This window comes from Canis lupus, chromosome 11 (assembly GCF_003254725.2).
Source record: "Canis lupus dingo isolate Sandy chromosome 11, ASM325472v2, whole genome shotgun sequence".
NCBI lineage: Eukaryota > Metazoa > Chordata > Mammalia > Carnivora > Canidae > Canis > Canis lupus.
This window is the reverse complement of record NC_064253.1, coordinates 39,724,537-39,737,127: the sequence shown is the minus strand read 5'-3', so window position 1 is coordinate 39,737,127 and position 12,591 is coordinate 39,724,537. Positions and strand designations below refer to the sequence as shown.

The window sequence follows — 12,591 nt, the reverse complement described above, 5'->3', positions numbered from 1 at the left end:
GGTGGGTCAGTAATGATGTTGAGTATTCCAAAGAAATAAATAAGACAAAAGAAAACATTTTTGGTCAAGCTGTATAAACTACAGTAATTAAAGCCACTCACAAAAATGGCTTTTCTCTAGATAAATATAGCACAATTACTATTGTGCATATGAATAGCACACATCAGGTTTCCTTTGTTTGGGGTTGATGGGATTACAACTCTAAACACTGCTCATATATGCTCAGTCTCCTTTTTTTTTTTTTTAAAAGATTTCATTTATTTTTTATTTAGGGACACCTGGGTGGCTCAGTGGTTGAGTGTCTGCCTTTGGCTCAAGTCATGATCCCAGTGCCAGGATCGAGTTCCACAACGGGCCCCCTATGAGGAGCCTGCTTCTCCCTCTGCCTCTCTCTCTGCCTCTCTCCATGTCTCTCAGGAATGAATAAATGAAATCTTTAAAAAAAAAAGAAAAGAAAAGATTTCATTCATTTAACAGAGAGAGAGCACTCACAAGCAGGAAGAGAGGCAAAGGGAGTAGGAGAAGCAGACTCCTCACAGAGCCGGGAGCCGGATGTCAGGCTCGATCTCAGGACCCTGAGATCATGACCCGAGCCAAAGGCAGGCAGACACTGAACAGCCTGCACCACCCAGGTGCCCCTGCTCAATCTCCTTTTGGAAAGACCACAAATAATGCTCGGTTCCTTGCTTTTGAAATATTCTAAATATGAGGGACAAGGAAGTACCCATACTAATTTTTTGACCAGGGATGAGAATTACAAGGGTCTGGGTTGAAGAGAATGACACAAATTATCTCTGAAGGGGGCATCCCAGGGTATGATGGCAACAAATGGTACAAATGCAGCCAAGTCCCTTTCTTCACCAGAAAGGACAACCAGTCAGCCTTAAGCACAGTAAGTCACCAGCAAATAAGAGAATGTTAAACACCACATTAATGATCAAATCATTTTCTAAATTTGTTATAAAATTATATGAGAAAAGAGAGACAGACAAAGAAGACCAGGAAGAAAGGAAGGAAATAAAAAACAATTCTGGGGAACCCAGGCTTCAATAAATGACAAAAAATAATGCTTAAAAAAAAATCCAAGAAATATAATGCTATTGACTTTTTGCTTGGGGAAGTTCTGCATCCTCATTTGTCTTCTCAGTCCCCAGAAACAGTCTGATTTCTTCTGAAGCCTTTTCCCACTATAAAAGTAACATGTGTTTCAGTAGTTGCTTTTCTAAATCACCTAGAAACATCTCAGCACAAACACATGGCTTTTACAATGGAAGATTCTGTGACAAACAAAGCCTTCAACGAGATCAAGGAACTTGAAAAGAAATAGGGCAGAATGTCCTAGACGGAAAAAAAAAAAAAAAAAGTGCCTGGAATCACTTTTCTGGTTACGAGCTGCAAGCTGAGCAAGGTTCTGGGATTTGGGGGAAAGAAAAAAGATTGGAGAAAAGAAAAGGGGAACATCTGGAAACAAGCTAAAGAGCTCACAGGAATATTTAGAAGACACGATGGGGAAACAGACTTGGTCCAATGATTCTGTCACTCTCAGATAAGAGCGAAATGAGCAATGATACCCACCTAGATATAAACCTGAAACCATCTCAAACTCAAGAAAAATACTGACCCCCCACCCCCAAACTACAGATGAAAGCACGCTATGACTGGGGACCTGGGTGGCTCAGTCGGTTAAATGTCTGCTTCGGCTCAGGTATTGATCCCAAGGTGGTGGGACTGAGCCCTTCATCGGGTTCCCTGCTCAGTGGGGAGTCTGCTTCTCCCTCTCCCTGCCAATCTGCCTATTTGTGCTCTCTCTGTCACATAAAACCTTGGAAAGAAGGAAGGAAGGAAGGAGGGAAGAAAGGAAGGAAGGAAGGAAGGAAAGAAGGAAGGAAGGAAGGAAGGAAGGAAGGAAGGAAGGAAGGAAGGAAGGAAGGAAGGGAAGGAAAAAGGATAGAAAGTAAGCAAGCAACCAACCAAGCTATGTCTGCGCCCCTTAAATCTTGGAGAAACCTCATGAAGGCATCTTTCCTTGATGCTTCATCTCCTGTCAAATAAAATAAAAACAAAGAACCTAAATAGTACAGAAATGCCTCAATAATATAAGATATAAATACACTATCTCCTCAGTTGCTAGCTGTTGCCTATAAGAGAACAAAACAATTAAGTCTCCCAAGGAACAGCAATGTAAGAGAAGATCCTGAGAGACAATAATTTTTTTTTTAAGATTTTATTTATTTATTCATGAGAGACACACACAGAGAGAGAGAGGCAGAGACACAGGCAGAGGGAGAAGCAGGCTCCATGCAGGGAGCCCGACGTGGGACTCGATCCCTGGTCTCCAGGATCAGGCCCTGGGCTGAAGGCGGCGCTAAACCACGGAGCCAAACGGGCTGCCCGAGACAATTTTTCTCACTAAATTACCCTTAAATATTAGCTCCCAATAGTTCTTAGGATCATTTTTAACCAATTTGGACCTTCATCAATCCATGAGCAAAGACTCACTGAATTCATCAGCTTTAGCCAGGACTACTGTGGGCATTTTTAATATTCTATACAAGATTTCATTGAAAAGTAGGCTTTGTGGGGCGCCTGGGTGGCTCAGCCAGTTGAGCGTCCAACCCTTGGTTTCGGCTCAGGTCATGATCTCAGGGTCCTGGGATGGAGCCCAGCAGGGAGTCTGGGCAAGCTTCTCCCTTCCCCTCTCCCTCTCCCTCCCACTCCTTGCTCCTGCTCTCTATCCCTCTCTCTCTCTAAAATAAGCAAATAAAATCTTTAAAAAATAAAACAAAGATACAAAGTAAGCTGTGCTTTAAGAATCCCAGAAAGCAGACTTTAATCTCTCACACCTAACACACTTTATTTTCCCCAAATACATAAATTGCAGGTCTCTCCCCTATTTAAAAGCACAAAAGGCGCACCGATCGAGGACTAGCTTAGTGTATCTAGTGCATAACCATCCTCCCAAACACATTTTTTAAAAGCAGGAAGGAGCTGGAGAAGCAGTTGAATTGAAATTACAGGCTGTCATGACATCTCAATATCGAAAACTGAATACCTGGTTCCACAGGAGAGTACAGTTTTTATGCACAATCCCGTTACCAAGCAACTGTAACAATGGCTGCAAGAGCTTTCTAGAAGCTAGTGCAGTTAAGGGGGGTGGGGTGGGGAGAATCTAAGAACAGAAAAATGGAAAAACTTGCTTTGGGAATCTTTATCTCAGGATACATTCAATGTAAAAACAAAAATAAACAAAATCAAAAACCATCTAAACTTAAAACAAGCAGTTCCTTAAGAGACAAGTAAAGTACATGCTACCATGTACTTTCAGTTTGTTTAATTTCAAAATTCACATTTAACTGGTGATAATGATTTCCTTACTGTGTTTCCTTTGCGGTCCCCCTTCTGTCCTTCAGCCTCCCTAGGGAATAATTTTTTTTTTTCCAAATTTCCTTACTGATTAAAAGAACATTTTAGACCTCTTAAATCCATTTCTTTGTTTACAGAAGCTATAAAAACTAGTTTACAATTGTTTCATGTTGCCTCAGCTTTGAACCGAGAACACTCTTAGACATCAAACTATTCCTTTGAAGGGAACAGTCTCTCAAACAGAGCCAGACACTTTCCCAGCCACTCCCTGAAGTTTAGACAACCAGAGCTTTGCAAATGTCAAGTCTTTTGCAAAGTTAGACTATACAATGTAGCAGGCTCTAGACCAATGTTTCTCAAATTGCAGGGTGAATTGGGGGGGAGGACCCTTCCATACATGATCCAAGAGAATTTTATAGACTAGATTTACAAAGGGCCAGGAAGCAGGTTATAAGGCTAGGGGAGATGACCTCACAGAGTTTTCCTTCCATCTTTCCTTGCACCTTTCAACATTTCCTGCAATGCTGAGAAAGCTCCAGAAGCTACATTCTCTACATCTCTCTTCTATAGAAGGCTGCTTCTCACTAGGCTCCCTCCCTCCCTCTCTAAATCTCTCAGTTCCTGAAGGATGCTGTGCCAGCAGGTAGGCAAAATAAAAAGATTACACTACAGAATTACTGTTCTACATCAAAGCTGAGCAATTACTGTGTGGCTCTGTTCCCAGGATGCCTCTAGATTCTGATAAATCTCTCTTTTAGGAACAGAAATCCAGAGACAAGTAGAAATTTAAATGCTGGAAATTGAAGATCTAAACTGTCTCAGGCAAGAAGCACAGGGAAATGACAAAGGCATTACTGCTTTTATAGCCCAAAGATGAAGATGGTATGGGGGGGAGGGTGTTTTTCCGTATGTTTGTTTCATTTTTATTTCCAGTTTTATACTGTTGTGGTCAGAAAAGATGCCGGATATGATTTCAATCTTTTTGAGTTTATGGAGATTTGTTTTATGGCCTAACATGTAATCTAGTCAGGAGAATGTTCTACATGCCCTTGAAAAGAAATGTGTATTGCACTGTTTTTGGATGGAATGTTCTGGATATATCTGTTAGATCCATCTGGTCCAATGTGTCATTCAAAACCACTGTTTCCTTGTTGATTTTCTGTTTGGATGATCTGTCCATTGATGTAAGTGGGGTGTTACAGTCTTCTACTATTATTGTATTACTGTTTTCTTACTTTATATCTATCAATAGTTGCTTTATATATTTAGGTGTTCCCATGTTGGGTGCATAAATATTTACAATTGTTATATCCTCCTGTTGGATTGTCTTCTTTATCATTATATAGTGTCCTTCTTTGTTTCTTGTTACAGACTTGTTTTAAAGTCTACTTTGTGCCATATAAGTACTGGTGTCCCAGTTTTCTTTTTGCTTCTACTTGCATGGTAAAAAGATGGTTTTCTGTGTCAGAAAATTCCCTGAACAGCATTTGAAGGAGAAGGCTGGTTGGGTCTCCTGTTTTTAATTAAATTAAATTTAATTTCTTAAATTTGCTTCTCATTCTGTTTTTTTTTAAAGACATAAACAATGCAAAGTATAATCTTTATAATCATTGCAAACCACAAAGCTCTGCTACTTGAAATAAGGCAAATGAAAAAAATTCTTCACAAATCATTATTATCTCTACTGGCAACAATAAAGAAAACATAGCCCTTATATAACACATTTCATCATCAAATTGATTCAAAAATTAAACTGGTTAGCTTCAACATCTACCCAATGTACATCTCCCTGTGGCTTAACATTAGACAAGAACATTTTCAGAAAGGAAATTAAAAAAAAAATTGCCCCCAGGATCCACCAATTGTTAAAATTTCTATATATGAGGGGTACTGGGTAGCTCCATTGGTTAAGCAGCTGCCTTTGGCCTAAGTTATGATCTCAGGGTCTGTTCAATGGGGAGTCTGTTTGTCCCCTCCCCTGTGCTCCTTCCCACCATTCATTCTCTCTCTCTCTCTCTCTCTCTCTCTCTCAAGTAAATAAAATCTTCAAAAAAATTTTTTTTTAATTCCTATATATACAAGGCTTTCTTCTATGTCTTGACCATGTTTCCAAAGACCCTTGAAAACTAATGGCACTACCTCTAATTGAAAAAAAAAAAATGAAAACAATAGGGAATTAGTAAATTATGGTATATTCAAACAATGGAACTGTATGCAGCTCAAAAAAATTAGGAAGCACTTTATTTTTTTTAAAGAATGGTCTCTAAGATACATTTTTTCACTGAAAAATGAAAAATACTATGTACAGTAAGGCTATTAATTTTGGCTTTTTCTTAAGGAAAAATATATACACATGAATTATCAGTTATATGTGCATACATCTATAAAAAGGTAATAAGATCTGGTAAGAGTTTTGTCTATAAGGAGAAAAACTGAAATATAGGGGTAAGATAGACACCTTGCCGTATACCCTTTTGGATTTTTTCCAGGTGTCTGTGTTGCTTATTTAAAAAATACATTTTTGTTTTTAAATGTGGGAGGAGAGGGGCAGAGGAAGAAAGAGAATCTTTTTTTTTAATATTTTTTTTTAATTTTTATTTATTTATGATAGTCACACAGAGAGAGAGAGAGAGAGATAGAGGCAGAGACACAGGCAGAGGGAGAAGCAGGCGCCATGCACCGGGAGCCTGACATGGGATTCGATCCCGGGTCTCCAGGATCGCGCCCTGGGCCAAAGGCAGGCGCCAAATCGCTGCGCCACCCAGGGATCCCAAAGAAAGAGAATCTTAAGCTGAGTATGGAGCCTGAGACAGAGCTCGATCTCACCAACCTGCAATCATAACCTGAGCTGAAATCAAGAGTAAGATGCTTAACTGACTAAGCCATCTAGGCATCCTAAAAAATACACTTTTAAATTTTAAAAAATCTAAGATTACTGAAAAATTATAATATATATAGATGACATGCTGATCCACTATCAGCAAAGCTTATGCTTTTCAGTTTACAACAGTAAGGACAGACTTATACTGATGTGTAAAGGACATGTCACACCGGCATAATTTTCTAACATAAGCTTTTGGAATCAAAATTATAATGTGGGATGCCTGGCTGGTTCAGTTGGTACAGCATGCAACTCTTGATCTCTGGGTTTTAAGTTCAAGTGCCATGGTAGGTGTAGAAATTACTTAAAAATAAAATCTTACATATCAAACAAACAGAAAAAAAGTATAACCTAACCTGCCCTAATTATTCCTTCCATAGACAGAGACATTTCCCAGGCCCCTTGGTTGCTGATACTTACTTTTGAATATAAACAGTACAAACAACCATACAATGCAAGTAGATTTTATATTTATGAATTTTAAGGCATTTGAAAACTATTTAGTGGGAAACAAATACCATTACCTGCATATGAAAAAAGGCATAAGGCAAAATCTACATGGCCTGCTTAAGATCAACAAGTAAGTTAAAAGAGAGACACATTAAAACCTAACATTTTGGGGTGCTGAGTGACTCAGTGGTTGAGCACCTGCCTTTGCCTTTAGGTCATGATTCCAGGGTCCTGGGATGGAGTCCCACATGGGACTTCTTGCAGGGAGCGTGCTTCTCCCTCTGCCTATGTCTCTGCCTCTCATTCTGTGCCTCTCATGAATAAATAAATAAAATCTTTTTTTTTTTTTTTTAAAGAGCAATGACAAATTTAAGCACAGTTTTGAAGCTTAAGCACAGCAAGTGATCACAAATTCCAAGACTATAGAGTTTAAATCAGCATATATGAAATATCCACTGCATGACATTTTAAGGAAAAGAAAAACAACTGGCAAGTCAAGTGAATGTTGACCTTTAATGGCAAATTAGTGACTTTTTTTTTTTTTTCTAAAAATTTAAGTGTTTTCCTGATCAGACATGAAGAATACCTGGTCGAGGGAATCAGGTTGAGTATCCCATTGAGCACGTAGCTGAACTCTGCATGATCCTGAGCAACAAGGGCCACCAGACCCTCACAGCAGGCCGTTCGAACCACCACGTTATCACTGCAACATTTCTCCCACAGCAAGTTCAAAGCTGGAGTCTGAAATCAAACCAGTGATTAGAAGACACTTCCAATGAGAAGCAAAGGCAATGCATACCCCCAGCCATTCATGGAAGTGTCACAGTGGGCTAGCTTTCGTACACAGATGATGCTCTCATCCTATCATTTGTAGAAACGAAAGTCAATCTTCCAAGAGAGGTAATGGATGTGTTCTGATACAACAACTCTTGCTCCTCTGGTGTCTCGGCTATAAAATAAGGCTGGCTACAGACAGAGGTATGACTTGGGTTGGAACAACCCAACGAAACTGACAGGGGATCAAAACTAAGACTTGGCTCTAGCACCATGCTCCAACCAAGTCCTTGAACCAGACACCATCAGTATCAGCATAGCAGTTAAGTGTAGGCTGAACACCAACTCGTGCCTATGCTTCAAGCCCTATATGCAACAACCTTTCCAAAACATGTCTCTGCTGTCCTGCCAAACTCTATCACCTACATGCACCCCCACATCCCCTACAATGTCCCTGCCCCCTGAGGAAAGACAGTGAAATATAACAGGATGCCAGCAAGCTACCAGCTCCATGGCTTCCAGCAAGAGCCCAGAAAACTGTTTTGGTCAAAAAATAAACTGACTTTTTGTCCCCTCAGACTGTGAAACTGTCATCTTCCATAGAAAAGCATCAGAAGGGCACAAAAATCCTATAAAAGCAGAGCTTCTAGCTTTCCCAACTTCCTCAAGAAGCCATGAGCCACCCCACCAGAGGTTCACAACTAATGATAAACCCGTATATGAATTGTGGGGGTAAGTCCATTTAGATTTACATGCGATTTGGGTTTTGGTTTTGGTTTTTGTTTTTTTTCTTTTTGTTGTTGTTGTTGTTGTTGTTGTTGTTGTTGTTGTTTCAAAGAGCACATCATGACGCTATTTTTCCCACTTCCTGACATAAGTTATTAGAAAAATATACAATTTGAGAAGAAAAATCGAGAGCCTCAGCTCCCACAGAATAACTAAAAGAATAAAATCAACATCATATTGTGCCCACTTTCCCACTGTAGGTGGCTCTGAGAGCCTTTCTAATCTTACAATCCCACTATACCAGAACAACACAGTTAACAGTCACTGCAGGAAAGAAATATTTATATTCTAGTTCTTTTATTCAGAAGAAAATTTTATTCACCTGTATGGCCAATATCAGAGGGTTCTAAATGTCATTACCCCGTGATAAGCCAGAAAAAATGAAATAAATGAATAAAAAAACATTGCCTCAGGCATTACTGTGCTCTCATGGAAGTAAGCATTCATGTATTAATAGAAGAGAAAACAGTTAGAGGGATTTGACACATTCAATAAATCCTGGCAGTTTAAGTAAAACCACTAGATCATCTCAGAGTACATAATGTGATTAAAGCAGGATTAAAATCAGCGTTCTCAGAAAACCTGATTTAGAAGACTACATACGAATACCAGATAAATGCCAATTAGTGAAGTTTGCCTCTACTCTTATTTCAACACGGCAGCCGAAGCTGTAAAGAGATGTAACTTGGAGCAGCTAATCAAAAGCAATGTGAGAAGGGAAATTAATTATTTCTGTTATGAAAAAAAAATTATTATTTCCATCATCTATATTCTCCAGAGTTTACCTGAGAATAAGTGGAGTTTCCAATCATAGGTCATAAGTGGAGTTTCCAATCATCAGGTCAAAATATACAACACTAGTTGACCCAAACCCAGTAGTCTACATCTCAGTAAGCTGAACACTGCTTCAACTCTTAGCACTCATCTCTTAGCACTATCCTCTGCGTGGTACGCAAATTTTCCTTCAGCTGCAAGTACCAACATATGTCTCTGCCTCTCTCTGTGTCTCTCAAGAATAAAAAATAAATAAATCTTTTAAAAATAAATAAAATAAAATAAAATAAAACTGTAAAGAATTTGGAAGAATAACATCGCAAACCAAACAAACAAACCCAGTTCAGAATCATTTCTGCAGTGACCTGAAACAAAAAAAGTGCCTATGTGCTACTGGCAGCAGTATCTGAATAGAAGTCAAGCACAAAGTTGAATACAGACCTGGTTTGTGGATTGGTGGATCTTTTCTGAAAAACCATTTTCCTTTAGAACTGCAGCAATAAGATGACCCACAGCCTTAAAAAAAAAAAAAAAAGTCAGTAAATACATGGGATCAGAAGTTCTCTCCAATTAGCACATTTGAAGGTAACACGTGTCAGTAGTAGTTGACATGAAACAAAAAAACCACTAGGTGATAGGAGTATCAGTGTGCCAGGAAGTTAACTGGTAATAAAATTTCCATTCATTTGAGAGTATGCTCTGTGGAAGGCACTGAATTAGGCATTCTACGTACATATAACTTCTTAGCTTCATAACAATGCTCAAAGTAAGCATTTTTATCCCAATAAGCAAACTATAGTTCATCCATGTTAAGAAATAGTCAGATTTTCAGTTCAAATTGCTGTCAGTTAGTATTAGAAAATAATGTGAGATTGCTTCATCCATTAAACCACGAGACAAATGAGAAACTCCACAGCTTTTAAAATCATTTTTGCATCTAAATGAAATCTATCATGCTTCATCATGCCCTTAATGAAGATGGAGAAAACTCATCCCTATCTTTATGACCATGACTCATACAGATCTGAACCAAGAGGTCTCCCCCTACCACAACCATTCTCTCTCGCTTAGGCACTAGGATTTAATTTATTATTCTCTCATAGGCTTTAGCTCTTTCATAAGCTTTTGGTCTCATCAATCTCTAAAATTTTCCCATACCCTGCTTTGGGCAAAAAGCCCAAAATTAAATCTAAGGACTCTTAGAGAGGTGTGTTGATGACATAAACACATAAATACCACCACTACCCAGCACTGCTGTGCTGTCCTAGAACTATAGGCTAGCAACAGTGACAGCCATTCTGCATATGGGCTGGAAAGAACTTTCCAACTATACCAAGTGTTGATCTTATATTTGGACCAATGCAGGATACATCTGTGAATCCCTGTCTTGTAGTCTCTGGAAAAGCTCACCAAAAAATGCTGCACCCCCCCTTCTTTGTTTCTTTTCATATTTCACACATGGGAAATTTACATAGAAGACCTCAATGCTTGATGATCTCAGTTTTGTAATATAAATCACTCATTTACAGAATAAAAAGTTTAGATCAATTAACTGTCTCTTACCTCCTAGTTAAAAGAATAGTACCAAGAATTGAAAACCAGTGAACAGTTCTAGTACTTGTTTACAAAATATACCATATTTCATTGAATATAACTGGACATCAACTTCAAGATGCACTCTTATTTTACATACAACTAAGGAAGAAAGGCTGCCAACTAATTGATGTTATATAATGCACATGATAATTCAGAATTTTGATTTTATATTAATGAAAGAGTTCCTTCCAAACGTCATGGCCAAGTTCACAATTGTGCAGGCCATACGAACAGTATAACAGCTGCTGCCACTAGTTACTAGATGCAACCCAATTTCAAAGATGTTAAAATGTGAAAAAAAGGTGTGTGAATCAATGAAATATGGTGCTAACACTAAGCAGCGGTTACAGAATAAGAAGTATTCACAGAAAACAGGGCACAATTGCAAGAACCACATAAAACTAGTATGAAACACAACAGGGACAAAAAAAAATTAAATTTTTTTTCAAAAAAGCTCCCGTTCCTATTTAGAAAAAAAGACTAGAGGAAGATCAGCTTACTGACCAACATCCCCCCAACTGTCCACTAGGTCCAACTTCTCCGGTTTGCCTTTCCATGTTTTTTTTCTAACAAATCAGAGAATATAGGCTACCTTGATTTTAAAGCACGAAATCCAAGGGTAAATGACCCTCTGTTGTTACTTAAATTTTCCATAATAGAAGAGTTTAAGGAGACATCATCCATGAAAAAAAATACATGTACACTTCTCACTTAATTCAACAATAACACACATAGACATTGCTTGGTTATCTATGCTAATGAAGGGACTCCAGGCACAGAAAAATAAAAACTGTGGACGGTGTATCTTCCAAGTCTTCATCTTCCTCTTTATGGTAAGGACCTGTGTCGCACAGGATAGGACTCCAACCCAGTCAGGTAGAAGGGAATCTTGCATAAGGAGTGTTCTACTCCTCATGGAAGGGTTCCCCACTACCCAGCTAAGTCAATTCCCACAGCAGGTATCTCTGGAGTAAACAGCTGCAAGCATCCAAGACGCTGTAAGTCGTTCAGTCTTCAGGCTGGCTCCTGCTGGTCTCCTGGCTTCACTCGCACAAGAAAAGACAGTAAGCTATTATGGTACCTTGACTAACCAGAATGCTTCTCATTAGTGGAAGGCTCACCACTAACCACTTTTGTTTGAATCCTAATCATCGAAAAGCTCTCTAAGATAAATTATCACCAGCCCCTGACTGTGTTAGTAGACACATCAAATTCTTTCATCCAGAATATTTTACTTACTGAATGTTTGTTATTATGGTCAAAATGTCGTATTCTTAATAGTTGTACAGGGGTAAAAGATACCATTTTAAATATCAATCTCTCATACTCTGTAGATGTATAACCATTTATTTCTATTCCCAACAATTATAGACTTAAAAAAAAAAAACACAAATCTAGGGGAATCATAGTTAAGCAAGGTTTTATTATGTTAAGAAGAAAAGTATGATACAAATAGATGCTGAGATTGGTCAATTTCAAATATTCACTTTCCTATGTCACAAATACATTTTCATTTTATTTTTTTAAAGTAATCTCAACACCCAGCGTCACATGCTCTACTGCCTGAGCCAGCTGGGTGCCCCTTGAATATAAATTTTCAGGTTAACTTACATAAAAGTTAATGAAGTGATATATATACACAATTCTACATATAGAATAAAATATGTTAAAAATGTAAAGTTCATTTGTTACCAGAAAGCAAAAATAATTAAATAAGTAAAAATTACCTGTGATTGGATAAGAGAATTTGGAAATTCAAACCTTTTCCTGATATCATCTGACATTTTTGCTTCTCTTAAATATATACATGGAGACTCTGTAATCAAAACAAAAGAATATTTGTTAGTCTGGAAAAGGAGTTCAAACCAATTATTCCTCAAATAACATGAAAGTAATTCATTCTAAAGACAACAATGGAAATAAAGCATAGGGCTCTACAGTGTAATTGCAACCACTCTAGCCCACAA

General features: G+C 38.2%; 1 protein-coding gene across 2 annotated transcripts in view; it reads right to left on the bottom strand.

Annotated features, from left to right (window-relative positions):
• The window catches only part of FOCAD (focadhesin), a 312,065-nt gene that overhangs the window by 265,271 nt on the left and 34,203 nt on the right, over positions 1 to 12,591 (bottom strand). For both annotated transcript variants that reach the window (XM_025433196.3, XM_025433197.3), the window contains exons 2-4: positions 12,352 to 12,440; positions 9,470 to 9,544; positions 7,281 to 7,435 (exon numbers count right to left, since the gene is read on the bottom strand). In XM_025433196.3, the coding sequence (XP_025288981.1) occupies positions 7,281 to 7,435; positions 9,470 to 9,544; positions 12,352 to 12,408 (287 nt within the window). In that variant the 5' untranslated portion in view covers positions 12,409 to 12,440. The remainder of the gene's footprint in view (positions 1 to 7,280; positions 7,436 to 9,469; positions 9,545 to 12,351; positions 12,441 to 12,591) is intronic.